Genomic DNA, 19,376 nt, shown 5'->3' on the forward strand with positions numbered 1-19,376 from the left:
TCTTTGCATCTGAGCGTCTGGGATGTCTCTGGACGACGAAGGGGTTTGACCGCTGGGATACGATTGGTATTTGTAGAGTGGGTGATGTATGTGTGAATGGAGCGGTGAAGTCCTTCGAGACCCTTCGGAATGAATATGAACTGAGTGATAGGGAATTTTTTAGATATTTGCAGGTCCGTCATGCTCTCGCTTCTGTTCTGACTTCTGGTGCCGCTCTTCCCGAATCCTCCCCCCTCGAGGATCGTATCCTGGACGGTCATCTCCCCGATAGCACTATCTCCTTGATTTATAAGAAGCTGATTCACAATCGCGCCGATTTGCTTGTTCGACTCAGGGAGGCTTGGGTCGGCGACGGGCTGGAATTGGATGACGAAGATTGGCAGTCGGCGCTGTCTTCTCCAAAAGAGGTCGCCATTCCTGCCCGCCTCCGTCTAGTTCAGCTTAAGATCCTCCACCGGGTGTACGTCACTGGTCCTCGTTTGGTAGTGATGGGTTTTTCCCCGGATGGCCTGTGCAAGCGTGGGTGTGGGATGAGTGCTACGTTTCTTCATATTATCTGGGAGTGTCCGAGGGTGGCTGCCTACTGGACGGAGGTGCTTGCGGTGATGACTGATGTGACTGGAATTGCTCTGGCGCCAGAGGCCCGGAGATGCCTGTTGAATGTGTGGGAACCCACCGACTACTCGGTGGCCCAGACCAGATGGGCGACCCTGGGATATATGATTGCGATGCGAGACATAGCGCAACTTTGGGGCTCACACAGGCCCCCCAGTGTCTCTGTGTGGGAAGACAACATGGACTGGTCTATGTTCCACGAGAAGACTGTTTACACAGCCAGGGGCAGGCCTAGGGCATGGACAAAGATCTGGAGTCAGTGGAACGCCTATCGCGGTGATATTTGCGCTCCTCCCTTGGTTGAAACCCCTGATGTTATCCTGTCTCCCTAGGCCGACGTTCCTGAATTTTCGTATACTGTCCCTTGATTTGATTGACCTCCCCGCTGTCCACCCCTGCCCTGCCTTATCCTGTTGATTGTGACTTTGGATTCCTGATCAGTGGGGTTCCCCTCCCCCTCCTGGGCTGACTCCGTTTATTATGCATTCGCCTTTTAGATGTTTGTTTGTTTTTGTGTGTATAAAATGGAAAATTGTCTTCTCCTGTTCTATAGTGTGGGCGACATCCTGTATCCGGTTTGTGCCCGCCCGCCGGAAAGGCTCTCATTGTTTTTATCACATTGTGCTTTGCTTTTAGCGGCCAGCCAGTGCGGTTGTAGGCCCATCTCTGTAAATTTGATTTTGTTGCTCAATAAAAGTTTTTAACCAAAAAAAAAACACAAAAAAAAAAACAATAGTCAGCGCTTCACAAGAAAGCTTCGGGGAAATCGGGAGTTGAAATCGGGTCGGCTCAGAGAGTTGCGGCCACCATTTTAACCCTTGAGATGCCTGACCAAGAGAGCTTCTCTTAAAATGTCACCCTTCTCGTGTCGGTGCTCTCATCTGTTCATGCCGCTACGATTCATGGGGAAGGCTCTCACCCGTCTTTCTGCTGCCAGGGGTGGAAGCGGAGTCCCGCGACAAAGGTTAGACGGCACTCACTGTAGCGGGTAGGGGCGCGCGCCGCTCTCCATGCGGTCGCGGCCCGTGATGAGGAAATCAGCCGCTCCGGGACATCGTACGCCCTCACAGAGCTTCAAACTGGTCCCCGGTGTCTTCCGCCGCTTTGCCTCACCATCGGAGATATCTTTGGCTGCAGGAATTTACCATTAAAGTTATTACACTTGGCGCCACGGGCGGAGAGGAACGCCTAGGCAGCCATCTTCTCCGGCATGCTGTTACACCCCATCCGGCAAAAAGGGATCCCAAAAACCTTAAAAGGGCAAAAGCTGAGCCACCAAATCCAGATTCGCCTGTCAAAGGAACAAGGGACATGAACGCCACTCTAGACACGATTCTCCTCAAGCTAGCGGAGGTACATAAAATCACGAAGTCCACCAGCGAGGATATTGCTGCGGTGAGGCAAGACATCAAGGACACCAATATGCGACTATCTGAAACTGAATCTATGATCAGCCAATTGGAAGACTCGGAAGTAAAAATGAGCAAATCTCTAAAAGATCTTTCTTTGTCTACGTCATCAATGTCACGCCGTCTCGCGGAGTTAGAAGACAGAAATCGGCGGGGAAATCTGAAAATTTTTGGTATTCCGGAAGGATCTGAAGGGAAAGATGGAGACTGTATATCATTCCTGGGATCCTAGTTTCCTCAGGCCACCAACCTCTCCTTTAGTGCGCCGTTGGAACTCGATCGAGCTCAGAGTCCCTACTCGCCTCATTCATCAACAGAGGGGTCCCAGATCAATTGTATATAAGCCTCTTAGGTATCAGCATGTAGAACAAATCCTGTCGTTCATGCGTAAACACAATCACATCCTTTGGAAGACCAATAAGGTGTACATATCCCAGGATTGCTGCAAAGAGACTGTTGCTCTGAGGAAAAATGTCCTGGCCCTTTGCCCGAGGCTTCGCCAGCTTGACTACCAATACGGCTTTGTGGGCCCTGCACGCGTTCGTGTAACAGTACAAGGAGTTCCCCAAGTATTCCCGGACCCTTTACATCTACAGAGATTTCTCGATGGCCCAGAAGAATCGAAAATGGACACTGCGGCAGCGCCAATCACACAGGGAAAAGACGATTAACTCTTGTTCCAAGCTTTGACCGTACTATACGTTCATGTTCATCAATGTTCATCCATGTTCTCCGACGCCCAGCTTTTCAGCCTTCTTGCAAGCCTGATCAGCGCGAAGGTTTCGGACCCTTGTCTCGGCTGATTCGGTCTTGGAGAGCTGTGGTCTACATCACAATCCATGTATACCCCTAGAAGCGTCATAACTGCTATTGTTCTCTTCATCTCAGGGTGGAGCTTTTTTCTGGAGGAATGGTAGGACGATTTATTTCTTATTCACATGTTCCAGCGTTCATATACTTATAGGGGTCTTTGTCCTACGGTGTGCGCTGAATGGCTATTATCTGGCCTTGCACTTCTTTTGGTAGGATGAAGAACTGCTGGAGCTACAGAATGCTTACCACTGACATATGTTATGCATATATTATAAGGTGGGATTACGATGAGTCAGGTGTTTCATTGTATGGTTCTGACAGGAACAACCGTTGCACCAATGTGATGTTTAACGCAGTCATCTAACTGACATATGACTTACGCAATAATGTGCGAACCCTATAACTGTCGTGATAGAGCTCTACTGTTATGATCTTCATCGTCGAAGGCTTACTATTTGTTAGGGACAGTTGTTTGATATTTGTCCAAAGTTGGATCAGTGGATTATATATGTCACTCCAAATGCGACTGCAACCGGGTCGTCTTATGCATTGATTAGTCTGTTATATGCAGGTGGAGTCCATAGACCTCGTTTCAGTACATAACGGGGTAGCTAGATAATGTTGTTAGTAATGTGTGCCATCTTGAGACTCTAGGTCTCAGACGAACTACTGACTAGTTTCGGTTGTTTACATAGTTTGATTCCGTAACACTGTTTTGCCTACACTTATGAGCAGGTTCCTAGTTTGCGCCACGGAGGAGGGCAACCACTGTGGTTGCTTCGCCCTGGTCGCCATGCTCCAAGTGCATTATTTGGGTGGGAGGGGTGGGTTGGGAATGGCGGGGGGTAGGGCTGGGTTTTTGGTTCTTTTAAGCGTGTTTCCTTTTGTGTCGTCTTCTCTCTTGTTTCTTTCCCCTCTCCTTCTTCGGTCTTCCTGCAGCAACACACTACATACCGGCACTGACGAGAATGTTCCGTGTTTACAGCATACCCGCTTAGACGATCCAGGGAGCCGAGGTCGCACCATTGAAAGGGTGATAATGTTAGACAGATCTCAGGCTACACATATCATGTGAACTACTAGATCATTCGCCTTCTCTTTTGATGGCTACGGATAAGCAGACTATAAAAATAATAGCGCTCAATGTCAAGGGTCTTAATCACCCAATTAAAAAGAGGAAATTTTTGGATTTATACAAACAGAAAGGTGATATTATAATGCTCCAAGAAACTAAAATAGACTCCTCGCAATTCAACTCCATGAAAAACAAGCTCTATAGGGAAGCGATTGGATCGGACGCCATGGGCAAAAAGAATGGGGTACTCACACATTGCGAAGCGAGCCTACAGAGTAGTTTTACAGAGTAGTGCGGACACTAAAGGCAGATGGGTTTCTACTAAATTATCTAAGAGTGGGAAGCAGCTCTATGTAACAAATGTATATGCGCCCAATAAGGATGATCAAGATTTTTGGAAGGAACTTAGCTCACACATAGAATCGATCCCAGACAATGCAACACACATTTTGGGTGGTGACTTAAACCTACCTATGGACCCCCTCCTAGACAGAGACTCAAAATGTCAATTCAGACCAACCAACTCACATAAAGCACTTCTCAATCTCTGTACCCGCTTTAACCTAGTCGATTCCTGGAGGCTGATGAACCCGACAGGCAGAGACTACACCTTCTTCTCCCCACCGCATGGCTCATACTCACGTATAGATTACCTGCTCACATCGGCGCACTCAAAGGGGGATATTGAACACACATCTATAGAAGCGCGAGTGATCTCCGACCACTCATGCGTTACAATGACTCTTGCATTGCACAAGACGGGTAGTAAAACGACCTTGTGGAGATTCAATGATGCGGTACTAAAAAAAAGAAGCACACAGGACTGCCATAGAAGCAGCAATCACGGACTACCTTAGCCACAACAAAAAAGGAGACACCACAGACCTCGAAAGGTGGGAAGCCCTTAAAACAACGGTTAGAGGGGTAATAATAAAAATGTGTGCAGCCATGAACAAAGATGCAAACTCCACCCTGTCACGTCTAGATGAAGAGATAACTGCCCTAGATAAAAAACATATATTATCCAAAGATCCTTCGGTCCTCAATGCCTTAATGAATAAAAATACGAATATAATAAAATCATTAGTGAAAGAGCAGGTATCTGGCTTCAACATCCTAAAAATTTTAGGTTGTGCCAAACTAACAAAGCGGGTAAAAGTCTTGCCGCCTATCTGAAATTTAAACTACAGCAATCAACTATCAAATGCATAGTAGACAAATTAGGCACATCTCACTCAGATCCCAACAAAATAGTCGATTTATTTAAAGAATTCTACAACGAACTATATAGCAAAAACAAAGATATTGACAGCTCCATGGTAAGGACATATCTTGATAAATGTGAACTCCCGGCTCTCTCAGCTCAAGATCAAGTCGCACTCAACCACCTCATATCAAAATCAGAAATTTTACAGGCCATTAAGTCCCTCAAAACAGGGAAAGCTCCGGGCCCGGACGGGTTCAGTGCTTCGTTCTATAAGAATTTCTCGAATGTTCTGACGGAACCACTCAAGGACCTCTATGAACACTTCAGTACCAGTGGGCAGGTCCTTGGCACGCCGGCAGAAGCCATTATTGCGGTCCTGCCAAAAGACGGGAAAGACCCGTCTGCCCCCAAGAATTATAGGCCTATATCACTGATCAACCTTGACTGCAAGATCTACGCCGCGGTCTTGGCATAAAAGATCCAACTAGTCTTACCCCAGTTGATACATCCTTCACAAGTGGGATTCCTCAAAAATAGACTTTCGAGTGATAATACTAGAAGCCTTGCGCACATTTTAGAGTGAGCTAAAACGTCAGACTCCCCCCACCGTGGCTGTGACCCTAGATGCCGAGAAGGCCTTTGATAAGGTTGACTGGGCCTACTTGGAAGCCGCTCTCCATAAATTTAATCTGGGCGCGGATTTCATACGCATGGCGATGGCCTTATACTCCAACCCCTCCGCGCGTGTTAGAGCCGGTGGATGCCTGTCGGACTCCTTTTCCTTGCAACAAGGTACGAGGCAAGGCTGTCCCCTTTCTCCGTCACTCTTTCTTTTGGCATTGAGCCCTTCCTTTTCTCTCTAAGGAACAACGACCTAATTAAAGGTATAAACTTCAATGGAACCGTAGTCAAAATTTCGGCTTACGCAGACGATGTCCTGGTAGTGTCCGAAAAGGCGGACAAGGCCATACCGGCTTTGTTGTCCATTATTGCAGAATTCTCGGCAGTGTCCGGATATAAACTCAACAAGGACAAAACTGAAGTAAAACTGCTTAGTAACTTCGGTGATAGGAGTGTCCTGGGTAATACAGGCCTTTGCTGGCAACAGAAGAGTTTTAAATATCTAGGGATTGATTTTGAGAAGGACTTAATTAGTATGCTTAAAATGAATGAGACCTCATTACTTAAGAAAATGTCCACACTTCTAGAAGGCTGGTCCCCGAAGTTTTTATCATGGTGGGGAAGGGTGGAGACCCTCAAAATGATGATTACACCCCTTGTAAATTATTTAATCAGCATGTTACCCATGTTACTTTCGGATGATTTCCTATCCAGGGTACATAAACACTTCAATAATTTTATTTGGCAGGATAAGAAACCGAGAAATTCCCTGAAAAAACTTCAACTGCCAAAAGACAAAAGGGGGGGGTAGGTCTACCTAACTTAAGATGTTACCAGACGGCATTCTTGTGCAAACAAGGAGCAAATTGGTTCCTTAAGCAACAAGAATACACTCCCGTGTGGGTTCATGTGGAAAAATCCATCATTAACAACCTGCCACTTTCCGCTATAATGACTATGGACTCTTCGGCCTTTACTCAATCAAAATATATATTTCTCAACACTAAGCGGGCTCTACTCAACCTTGAGAGGCACTGCAAAGCTAAAATAAAAATCTCCAAATCAAACCTATCATCGTTTTGGTTTAACCCAGCTCTAAAGGATGATTGCGGACTTCCCTTTTGGGAGGACTGGGTTAAAAAGGGTTTGAATTTGGTGCAGGACATTTACGATGGTACTTCCCCGCTCCCTTTTGCCACCATACAGTCGCGGTTTGATCTCCGACCGCTCGACTTTTACAAGTTCCTACGCCTTAAAGCACTTGTTTCTGCCAGAGTCATTGTCCCGCAGCAACCCACTCTATGCACCAGGCTAGCTCACATTTTGTCACAAGGCCACATGGTATCAAAAATGTATAAACTCATATCACCGTTACCACAGAAAACACATAGAAAGTGTGAGAGGGACTGGGAAAACGAGACAAACTCCTCTAACCTGACTTTTGATTGGGACAAGATTTATCTCACTCCTTTCTACAATAAAATATCACCGATGCTATCGCAGGCCAAACTTATGCTGATAAACAGATCCTACTGGACACCTGAGAAACTCTTTAAGCTCAAACTTCTGGACAGCTCCCTTTGCTGGAACTGCAAAACACACGTGGGTAACATGGCACATATGTTTTTTCACTGTCCGTTGATCCAAACATTCTGGGACAAGATCTTTGCCTACATCCACCACACCTTCCACTACCGACCACCCAGGGACTTCACATATATTCTGCTAGGTGCGATTGACCCGAATATCCCTAGGGAACATGACAGACACCTCCTGGACCTTATGCTCACACTGGCTTGCAAGATTATCCTGAGCAAGTGGAAGAGCGCTTCTGACGTCTCTTTCGCGCATCGGCAGGAATGGCTGTCTTCCCTGAGGGGTGCGGACAATGACGTATTACGCTCATCCCCCTGGCAAAAGCCTCACTCCAAACTCTGGAGTCTGCTCGACTCATTGGAACTCTGTTATGACCCACTTTAGGTGCACTGCCAAAGGACTCATTAGGTCCCTACTGGGTCGCTGCTGCTACATCAGGCATTACTTCCGGTATGTATGACGTATGACGTATGTCCGGACTCAAGTAGTTTCTTCAAACCTTGTTGCTGCTACTCGATCTCTCGATCTCTCCCCCTCTCTTCGTCTAATCTCCTCCCCTCTTCTTTCCTTTTTGTCTTCTTTGTCTTCTTAGTTATTTTTGCTCCATGACACAGAGATTGTATGCATGGAAATCTGATACACTGCTCTCCTTGCTTTACAACTATATGGATCGACTGTGTATTTCACACGGGTGTATTATGTCATTAGCATCTTATTCTTTCCATGCATTATTCATCGTATATCTCATGCGAGCTACCTTTTGTATGTTTGCCTTCTTTTTCTGTGTAATCTTATGTACCTTGAACTTTAATAAAAAAAGATTTGAAATAAAAAAAAAAAGATTATAAACTGCACCTCAGTTGATGGCTCTGGATAGTGCGTATTTTTGACAATCAAAAAACACAATACATCATGGCAGCCAGAAGTGTCTGATTGACGGACATTATATAACTTTTGCAGCTCGCCCATCGGCGCAAAACCTACATATGAAAACATTGTCACCTATTTCAATGTTTTCCTACTTACTTCAGTTAGTTTATGCTGTCAACAATTAGTTTCTTTTGGATGGGGGGGAAGGAAGCAACAGAGGGTAGGTGAGAGTGAACTGGGGTGGCGAAGTGAGCTAAAGAATGATGATGCATTCAACCCAGATCTAATAGTGACTGGGGCCAGTGGGTGTCTGAAAAGTTTCAGAGCTCTGTCCATCATCTCCTTGTGTTTGCTAGGTGTGAGGAAGCAACAGGGGGGTGCAGATGAAGGGGCAGAAGCAACACACGAGTTCAGGTAGGGTGGCAGTAACACAGAGGGCATGGGTGAGAAGAAAGCAGGCAGAGAGCTAAGTGAAGCACTAGGGGCATCAAAACGGCAAAAGACTGCAAAGTGGAACGAGTGGTGGAGAAGCAAACAGCAAGAAAGGATCTGGGGCAATGTAGAGCGAGCAAAGCAGAAGTACACAGGCAAGAAAACAATGGGGGAAGTGGGGAGTACACAAAGATGAGCTCAGCTTGGAGGGGGCAGGGAGTAGCACACAAGAGGCAACATGCAGTGCAGGGGGAGAGAAGGGCACAATGGAGAAATCTGGAAATCACATGCACATCGCTGAGTGCTTAACCCAAAAGAAAAAAGTGGTTCTTGAAAAGTAAGCATGTGTGAGCCATAGAAGCCAGCCAATCAAAAGTGACTAAAGTGGCAATGCTCCTTGAGAGGAGAAAACGTAAGCATGACAAGCTAAGGCATCAATAAGAAATAAGCAAATGAGGGACAGGAAAGCCAACCAATGAAAAGCAATGGGTGCCCTCCAAAACCCTGAAAGCTCTTGGCAAGCCCAAAACAGGTCTGGCAACAGACAGGGCATGCGCTGTCTAGTAGATTTCAAATTCAACACACAAAAAAAAAACAGGGAATGTGGTTTGAGACCAGGCAAGAAGGCCACCTAATCCTGTAGCTCTGTCGCAGCGAGGAAGGGGAGTGAGATCAGCAGACCCCAATCTGCACACCAATGCTCCTTGCATATTGGCAACTGTTCTGCATCAGGTGAGAAACAAACTGAAATACCCCTTAACTTTTTCGGTCCAAGCGCAGGCCCGAGAAGTCTCCAATGACTTGGTGACAAGATGGCACCCCTTGGTAACCACTGGTATGTACGGGAGACGACAGTCTAAGGAGGTGCTCCAGTCCATCCCCACCACTCAGTCACCAGACAGTGATCCAAACACGGTAAGCAAGACATCCACAGCATAAAGGGGCAATTCGAAACCACCCTGACATCATGCAAAGGCTAAGCTAATGGCAGAGCACCGGGCCGATTTGATGTGATTAGATTTGGGACACCACCGGAAACCGCAACAGTACTAATCCCCAACTCTATAGCCTCATTACAGTTGTTTGGGAGCGAGCACTCCACAGACCCTGTCACGGTCACCACAGTTCCATTGGCACTGCTGTCTGCTTCTAATTAGGTGAGGAGCGGTTGAAACATAGGACCCCTGCCTATTCTGACCTGCGCTTTAGGCAGGTGAGACTGATCAATGGAATAAAAAGGCACCCCACCCACCTGTAAATGCAAGAGCAATCATTGTCTTCAGAGGAGCTCCGTGATTCAGACGTCATCTGAAGCAGAGACAGTGCTAAAACCCCCTGATCAGTGAGAAACTTGTGGGATACATGTGCGAAAACAGAATAGGGGCTTCATGATAAGCACTCTTATAGCAAGGGGTGTAGCACACTGTTAAACGTCAAGATCTCTGCTTCACCCTGCAAGCCTCCCTCTGGTGCTCAGCATAACCTGCAAGAACATTTAAGCCAGGCGCCTGGCCGGTGAGGGAGCTCTTGGTTCCTGCTCGCATTCCTCGGACCAAATCACACCCCTGCAGCCGGCAGACATCTACGTCGCCCGTCAATAGTATACACCCAAAGAACCACCCAAGGAGGGAGGTGGCTTCCTTACCAATGTTACTGCATAGCTGCATAACCCTATAATCCTCCAATAAAACCAAATGAAACCCTCCAACGAAACCAAATGAATGTTCATAACAACCTGGCTGTCACTTTTAGATATTATTAAATATATTAAAAGCAGACAAGATTCTGGGGGCAAACATGGATCTAATACTGGAGGACGTGAATGCCCTCCATGACCTGACCAGGTTAACAAAAACAAACACTGACATTTTGTAAACAGAATTGCAAGGCCTTAGAAAAGAGCTCCAAAACATAACCTCCAGAGTTGCCGTGACTGAATCCAAAGTGAGCAAAGTTGAAGACCAGACCTCACCTCTCCTGAAGAAAGCCAACACCAATGAAAAAAATATCATACTCTTCGAGAAAGATCACAAACCTGAAAGACAGGAACTGTCGAGAAAACCTCAAAATGTTTGGCTTGCCCGAAAACGCCGAGAATGAAAATGACTTGTGTGGCATTCTTAGAATCGTGGGTGCCTCAAGCACTAACAACAAGACTTTGAGATTGAGAGGGCAAATAATCCCAACCAGACCCTAATACCACCTAAAAACGCATCGACCAGTGATCTTCAGACCACCCTGCTATGAACACACAGAAAAAATCCTAACTCAAATAAAAATAAAAGCCGTGAAATTTGTCTTATGGAAAGGCCATAGAATTGGAATATTGCAGGACTACACGAAAGAAACTGTGAATAGCAGGAAGAGATTGCTCGCTCAAAAAAACAAGATGAAATCTCATTCTCCTTCATAGATCCAGCAAAAATGAAAATGGCAAGTGTTAGGAAAACATCATACTTCGATGCACCGGCATTTCTGAAAACCTTTCTAAACAATATAACTAAATTAGAGATGGTCATACAAGGATCCCGTAATGTACCCTAAGCATGTTCTTTCTTGTTGTCAAATCTTGACTAGTTAAGCGTTCTCAACTGGTATATTAAAACACCTCATTACCTTTGTTATTTAATCACCTACTCTCCAATTATATACCTGGTAATACACCCTTATAACCACCATCTAACCACTAAGAACATCTACATTAACCAGCACCTTTTACTAAAAATATGACCTCCTTGCATGCATCAAATGTAACCACTCAACCTGGCACGCCACCTTAAGAATACTGCTAAGATTGCTCTTCCACGACTCACCATACAAATCTGACTATCACCTGTAATAATAACCCCTAACATTATTATGACCTCTTAAACTATTTGCTACTATTGCAAAGTTAATAATTCCACAGCTAAAGGCGATATATATGAGATGCTTATTAGATGTTTCCACAGTGCGTATAAGAGGTTCATAAGATGATAACACATGTTGAGATGACTATGGGGTGACAACATACATGTTAATACACTCATGTGAGAATGACACATATGATGCCCTGTGCAAATTTTCACTACAGATGTTTATATACACGTCTAGGTGTCATACATTCAAAAAGAACAAATGGACGGAATGCTGACCAATGTCCTTCACTCATCCACAGTACAGAGATCTGGGCCCAAGTCCATCGTTTTTTTGCTCACCATGCCACTACAGTTTGGACCCAGCCATATGCAAATCAGTCTTGACCCTGTTCCCCACAGGAAGAGTCCTGCCAGGTCATGTTCTTCCGGACTGGAAACAAGCTTCCTAGGACCGGTTTCGGGGTATCACCCCTCATCAGTCAGGGTAGCTTGACTCTGGTGGCATGGTGAGCACGGTACCCACGTCTGAGGATACTTGCTCCACTTAGGGTGACAAATGCAAAAATAACTTTTGCTTAGGCATAATAAATACAATATCTAACACTCTGCCTTGACTTAAGAGAGAAGTAATATTACACCGGCACTTCTGAAAACCTTTCTAAACAATATAACTAAAATAGAGATGGTCATATAAGGATCCCGTAATGTACCCTAAGCATGTTCTTTCTTGTTGTCAAATCTTGACTAGTTAAGCGTTCTCAACTGGTATATTAAAACACCTCATTACCTTTGTTATTTAATCACCTACTCTCCAATTATATACCTGGTAATACACCCTTATAACCACCATCTAACCACTAAGAACATCTACATTAACCAGCACCTTTTACTAATAACATGACCTCCTTGCATGCATCAAATGTAACCACTCAACCTGGCACGCCACCTTAAGAATACTGCTAAGATTGCTCTTCCACGACTCACCATACAAATCTGACTATCACCTGTAATAATAACCCCTAACATTATTATGACCTCTTAAACTATTTGCTACTATTGCAAAGTTAATAATTCCACAGCTAAAGGCGATATATATGAGATGCTTATAAGATGTTTCCACAGTGCGTATAAGAGGTTCATAAGATGATAACACATGTTGAGATGACTATGGGGTGACAACATACATGTTAATACACTCATGTGAGAATGACACATATGATGCCCTGTGCAAATTTTCACTACAGATGTTTATATACACGTCTAGGTGTCATACATTCAAAAAGAACAAATGGACGGAATGCTGACCAATGTCCTTCACTCATCCACAGTACAGAGATCTGGGCCAAAGTCCATCGCTTTTTTGCTCACCATGCCACTACAGTTTGGACCCAGCCATATGCAAATCAGTCTTGACCCTGTTCCCCACAGGAAGAGTCCTGCCAGAACTGCCAGGTCATGTTCTTCCGGACTGGAAACAAGCTTCCTAGGACCGGTTTCGGGGTATCACCCCTCATCAATCAGGATAGCTTGACTCTGGTGGCATGGTGAGCACAGTACCCACGTCTGGGGATACTCGCTCCACTTAGGGTGACAAATGCAAAAATAACTTTTGCTTAGGCATAATAAATACAATATCTAGCACTCTGCCTTGACTTAAGAGAGAAGTAATATTACACCGGCACAGAGTAAAGTTTGCCATTAACATGACCTCCAGTTGATGTTTTTCCCGTAGGATCAGGAGAAGCCATATAGCTAAGGACTGTCCTGGAAAAACCACTGTGCTCTCCAGCATAACAACGCACAGGTTCCTAACCAGGAGGATAAAGCGCAAGCAACAAATGACGGACGCCTATAAGGAGGTCAACTCCAAGAAGTGCAGAAATTATCTTGCAACTCAGCTAGCCAGAGTGTACTGAAGAACATATCTGTGGAATATGGGGTGGACACTTTAAGGAAATATTCCAGGACTGCAAGTGTGGCAAGTCTGCTTCGTCCCTTGTCTGTGCCCTAACACACCTGATTTTATAGGCGCTCATATCATCCCAATTTCTAGCCAAGACACCAAGATTAACAGCTTCTTGGATACGTTTGGACAAAGTCTCCCGAGTGGCTTGGTAAACAAGTGCCATCCAGCACTGCAATGTTTTTCACAAGCCCTGTCATTTTTCTCAAGTGAAGTTACCAATCGCACAAACTAACTGGTGGTGTGCCATGTAATTTTTTTGTGGTGTGATATCAGAGCTGTGGTATGATGACTGGTGTCACCCAAAGAGTACCGTCTTTCTGAGTAAGTGCGTCTACTGCCACTTCAACTCAGGCTAATTGGTAACTGGCAATATGATTCTAGTCCAGGGCCACATTCTTTTATAGCTGTAGTCCTGTGGGTAGACTGCCTGTCCAGTCCACACACTTGGATGTCCACCATTTACCCTTTACATTCTGTTGCCTATTCAGTTTTTCATCCATCATTCAGCGTGTCACCATTCCGTCTGTCCACCCTTCATATCCAAACCTATCCATCCATCCTTAAACCTATCCATTCATCCTTTCACTCATCCATCTCTTTATCCACCTTTTCACTCATCCATCAATCATTACGCTCATCTATCCATCAACCCTTTCACTCTTTTATACCATCCACCCTTTCATTCCAACCACCCTTTCACTCATCCATCATCCACCCTTTCATCCATCCTCCCTCTCATTCATCCATCCAATCTTTCACATATCCACCCATCATCTGCCCTTTTATCCAACCACCCTCTTTCACCCATCCATCCATTCACTCATCCATCCATCGATCTATACATCCACCCTTGCTCACTTATCGATCCACTCACTCACCCACCAACTCGCACTACTACGTTATTTATGAACCTTTATCGCCAAGCAGAAATGAACACACAAAGTGCCACCCATTTTTTTTTAAAATACCTCCTGAGAGTGTCTTAATTCTCTCTCTCGCTTTTTTCTTACAAAAAAACAGGCATACAAATGCAGGCAAACACACACACACACAAGCAAACACACAAAAGACACCGGTATGTGAAAAACCATGTTCTACTCTTCACCATGGCTTTTGTAATTGCCACGGCCATGAGACTGCCAAGATTCCTGTGTTTGCGCAAATGCACAGGATAGTGTGAATGTGATTAACAGCACAGGGCCAGAACGGACCCTGCTCTGTCAAACAGCATGATGCTGAACACCGGACATTATTCAAATGAGCCCTGCTGAATAGCTCAGCTGGGGCTCAAATAGGGGTTACAGAAGCGGCGCTTTGGCTGACAGACACAATCCACTCCTGCTCATTAGCACTCTCAGCCAATGAGCCTACCTTTTCATGAGTACTAGAACTCTCCTCGGCAATAGAGAAGTGCCAGTACTCAGAGTGATAAATTTAAGAAGTGCCGGTACTCAGTACCGGTGAGTACAGGCCCATTTAAAGCACTGCCTCTAGGTTCAACCTACATTTTGGATGGCTGCAAAGGCACACTGCTGCTGTAATCTGTGAAAAGAGGAACAACTTACTTACCTGCACGAGGGCCTGAACAGCTTTTGCTTGTATAAGCAGACCCGATTCAAGGCAGACCAGAGCAAGGCCATGCTGATTTAAAAACAGCAGTCGGGTGTCTTGATGAACATAGGTCGCCCAGGAGATAAGCACCTCATATTTCATCTGGTCAGGAGAAGCAAAGTCCATGGGAAGGCATTCTCTAGGTTGTGGGGTCGCCTGTAATAATCAGCAGGCCTGTATCATTCCTTCAACCATAGTGTGCCAACATATCTCTTGCCAGAAGGACAGGAAGCCAGCTGGCCTAGACGCTCTCATTTCTCTTTGCTGAGGGAGGTCACTCTAATTCTGGAAGTGTTTGATCCCTCCATATCCCTCTTATGGTTCTAGGATATCAACTTTTGAAATACTTGTCAAATATAATACTAGTAAGACCAGTTCTCAGAATGGACAGGTGCCATCAGTGATAGAGCGGGTCTTTGATGAATGTGCAGTTCATTTTGGATGATTGGATTTTTCGGAAGTTGCTTTTAAGAGCATTTTCTAAAATTATCAGCCATCAAGGCTTAAATGCAGAGGTGTCTTTCTGGGCACAGGGAAGCAATACGAAAATAAGGCAAAGGTGAGAAGTAGCACAACTTACTTCATGCATTTTAGCATTCTGCCGAGCAATTGTGAACCATTTACTAGAAAATGTGTGAGTGCTGAAGTAAAAAAATGTAGGTCCTATTGTTTTGCATAAATAGGTGAGCGGACCAGAACCTCTAATCATAGGATAACATTGGCCAAAGTGCATCAGACTAATTTAATGTCAATGCTATAATATTTAGCTGTTATAAAACTCTTAGGGTTCCTGCCCCGTTCCTTACTGGTACTCTTCATTATCGGTAGTTCCGAAAGTCTTTGGCACAGTCACTACTTTTGAGGGGTGGGTGGGGTGCGACTTTGTTTATTTTCTGTTTTTTCTAATGACTGGGATAAGGACGGAGTGACAGAGACAATATCTCAGCCCCACATGGTGCTAGGGCATTCTACGTGATATGCTGTTTCTTACTTTAAGTGTTTTCCATGTAAACAAAAGAGCATCTCTCTGGCTCAAGGAAGACTTTAAAGTAATCCAAAAACATCTTAAGATACACCTCTTCCGCCAAGTATTTGGTCTTGTCCCAGGTTAAGCATTCTCTAACCCACCCTTCCCCAACCCCACATTGTGCCCCGTACCTTGTACAACCTCATGGAAATACTAGCTTTGCTGCGTTAGCGCTTAACAAAAGTAACGCAATGCAAATTAATAACTGTAAAGAGCGGAGGAGGCAGTAAAAGTTTTAAATAGGATTTATTTAAGTTAAATCCAAGGACCTACTGGAGCACAAACCAAAGCGTCTAGATCAGATCAGCTCCAACCATCCCATCCTCGTCGCCATTGTAAAGAGCGGAGGAGGCAGTAAAAGTTTTAAATAGGATTTATTTAAGTTAAATCCAAGGACCCACTGGAGCACAAACCAAAGCGTCTAGATCAGCTCCAACCGCTTCTCTGATCTAGAACTCAGGTCCACTACAACATTCTCCATTACATGTGTAACATTCTACAATACATATGACAATTCCATAAGTGACATCAATGACAATGCTAGAAAGAAAAGAAGGATATTACCACAATAACATATTATTAACAAACACAACCCAGACTGGGCATTGAGTTTTAATGAACGTAAATAAAGGTGTAAAATAGAATGTTAGTTCCAAACCTCCTTCTACATTCTGACTTGAGTTGTGACCGCACATGAGTTGTCAAGAGTACTGAGGGAGTATCTGGGTACCAAATTAGAACGTTATAATACTGCGACCTTGGAACAGCATTTCGAACACAACAGCAATCACACCGGAAACAGTCCAGTAACCACAAATGCACTCGGTACCGGAGAAAAAGCAAACCTCTGCATGGAGCAGTTTGCTTGCTTGTGGGTTGCCTGTGAGCGAGTAATTGTTTTCATTGGCTACAGGGATGCCACTTCCTACTCTTAGTGCTTCAACGGAGATCAGTGTTGCCTTCCTGGAGGTTCGTGTTATTGGTTCATTTGGGGTACCGGCATATAACTATTTTCCCTGCCTGCCAATGGGATACGGTGTGCCTGCCTATAGGGTGATATCTGCTTGTCGTCCGTAGTCCTGCTTGTAGGTGATATCTCCGAGTTTGGAATCATCTGACTAGCTGGTGCAGCCACCTAGCTCAGTTGGCTTACGTCTGTTTAAGGGTACTATACTCTGCTTCCAAGAGAAATGCCGAATCCCTCCTGCATTCTCTTAGCTTAAACTGTAGAATGTTTCATTTGTAAAGTTAGCCCCGCTACCCTCTCACCTCCATGTTGCCGCTCAAAGAGTTGGCTAATGAGCCTCAAAGCATCGTCCCATCAGTAAAAGAACCATCACAAAACACAAGCACTTCCGCCTTCCTCATCTCCTATGACGCTAACAATCGTGTTTGCCAACAAAAGAGAAAACGGACGTCGATGCTTGAACTCATACTTCAGTAGTGCCAAACTAGCGGCCATGTTGATATAACAGCGAAAAACATCTGTGCGCCCTGAGGTTTGTTTTGAAAGTTTAGTTCGGGCATATGTTTTCAAACTGTTCACATCACTTAATGCATACTTATTACCCGTACAATCAAACATTTTAGACACTCCTATTCTCAACAGTTTTGGAAAGTTCATCTCAATCTCTACATTACAGACCGAATAGATCTTCTACAAGCTTTCACCTGAATGGAATGCTCATTCTAACAGGTTTACATTGAAATAGTCATTGGTCTTATTTTTGCCGTTTATATAGCGCGGACATGGCCCGAAGGCATCAGCGCTTTACACATAGCTGCCAAGGTTGCAGATTGCTCATGTGTGACACTTTCATACTTTCAGTGCAATTATGAGTGACATTCAACGACTATGAGTGACACTTTCTTGCGAGCAAAATTAAGCAATGAAGACGAGGGAAACAAGTATCAGAAATTACATTTTTTTAATGTACTGCTTCAGGAGGCATTCGCCAACTTGGGATCGTAAATTAAAAAAAGGCAAGGCATACATCATAACACTGGGCCGCCCTAGCATCCTTGATGATATCACATCATAACAATGTTTTTGAATTATTATTATAATTTTGCTGCTGCTCTACAGTTTTGGCAAAGCAAATCGGTTGAAAAGACTTTGACAAAGTTCGAATTTTTTTGAGTTTAATACACTGAGTATTATTATGTTGTTACTCAAAAGAGATCGATATTTAATGCAGAAAACTATGCATAAAAAACATGCTTTTATATTTTGAGCGGTAATTCCGGAGACAAGTAGTTGGGACAAAAACATTGCATCATAGTTAAAGGGCTGGAGAATCAAGAGTCTAATGTATTTAACTGGGCTGAAAAGGAAGGGTATAGCTAGAGACCGCGTAATGCATGCGAGTAAATGAGCTGCCAAGTAATGCCATGTCACGTGATACCTCCCTGCCAGGTCTGGCATTTACCTAACAGCCCTTTAGGACTTGAAAGCTCAGGTCGCCCATGAATATATGCGGGCCGTCCTGGTAAATCAACGTATGAGGGAGAGTAAAACTATAAGGCCCAGAATGCAATTCAAAGTGGTGTTAACTGAAAGCATGACTAGTTCTATATGTCAGATCGGGGGGGCACTTATGTTGTCCCGAATTCTAGGTTTGCTTGTTATCTAGAACGCTAATCGTGGGGGTTGAAAGGACCATCATTAAAGAACCAATTGCCGCGCAGCACAGGTGTGATCTGGTCCAACATTACGAGAGTGACTTTCATCCACTGGCACCACATATGCGAGGCACGCTGAATGCATACTCATAGCAAGGAAAACTCGAGGCCACAGCGTGCTTAGCACTGCTTCTGTCTGTTTTTAGTGCAGATTGTGAGAACGTTGTTTCATATTTACTGCAGGCCTTTGAACAAACACCTGAAAAGGCGGTTTGGACTTTGCATTCTTAATCGCCTCTTCCCGTAATGTTTGGATGTATTGAAAGGCTGCCCCGGGACACCAAAGGTGGCCACCTACAAGGGCGGCCACCCTTAGTGCCATAGGATGGCACAGACCCTGAGCGGTCTAGTGGTTGGGGGGACCAGTGGTCCCCCCGTGATGTCACTTCCTGTTCTTGGGGGTGGGGATGAAGGGCTATATAGCCCAGGGGGCGAGGGTCAAGCGCCCTCTTTGTTCCCCACGCAGCAGCGAGTTGACCCTCGTCCCCACCCCCCAGGCTGATCCAGCCGCGGGACTAGAGACTGCCCGGCGTTTTTGTTTTCAGAAAAGAAGTGGCCGAAGAATACATTCTCAGGAGGACCGTGCAAACAGGA

At 44.9% G+C, this 19,376-nt stretch overlaps 1 protein-coding gene across 1 annotated transcript in view; it reads right to left on the minus strand.

Moving 5' to 3' along the window:
• GCC2 (GRIP and coiled-coil domain containing 2) overlaps positions 1-17,500 on the minus strand; it is a 413,631-nt gene extending 396,131 nt beyond the window's left edge. Inside the window, exon 1 of the mRNA XM_078658140.1 lies at positions 17,370-17,500. Coding sequence (XP_078514266.1) covers positions 17,370-17,375 — 6 coding nt within the window. The 5' untranslated portion in view covers positions 17,376-17,500. The remainder of the gene's footprint in view (positions 1-17,369) is intronic.
• Between the last annotated feature and the right edge of the window lie 1,876 nt (positions 17,501-19,376).

The sequence above is a fragment of the Lissotriton helveticus genome, chromosome 8 (assembly GCF_964261635.1).
Source record: "Lissotriton helveticus chromosome 8, aLisHel1.1, whole genome shotgun sequence".
NCBI lineage: Eukaryota > Metazoa > Chordata > Amphibia > Caudata > Salamandridae > Lissotriton > Lissotriton helveticus.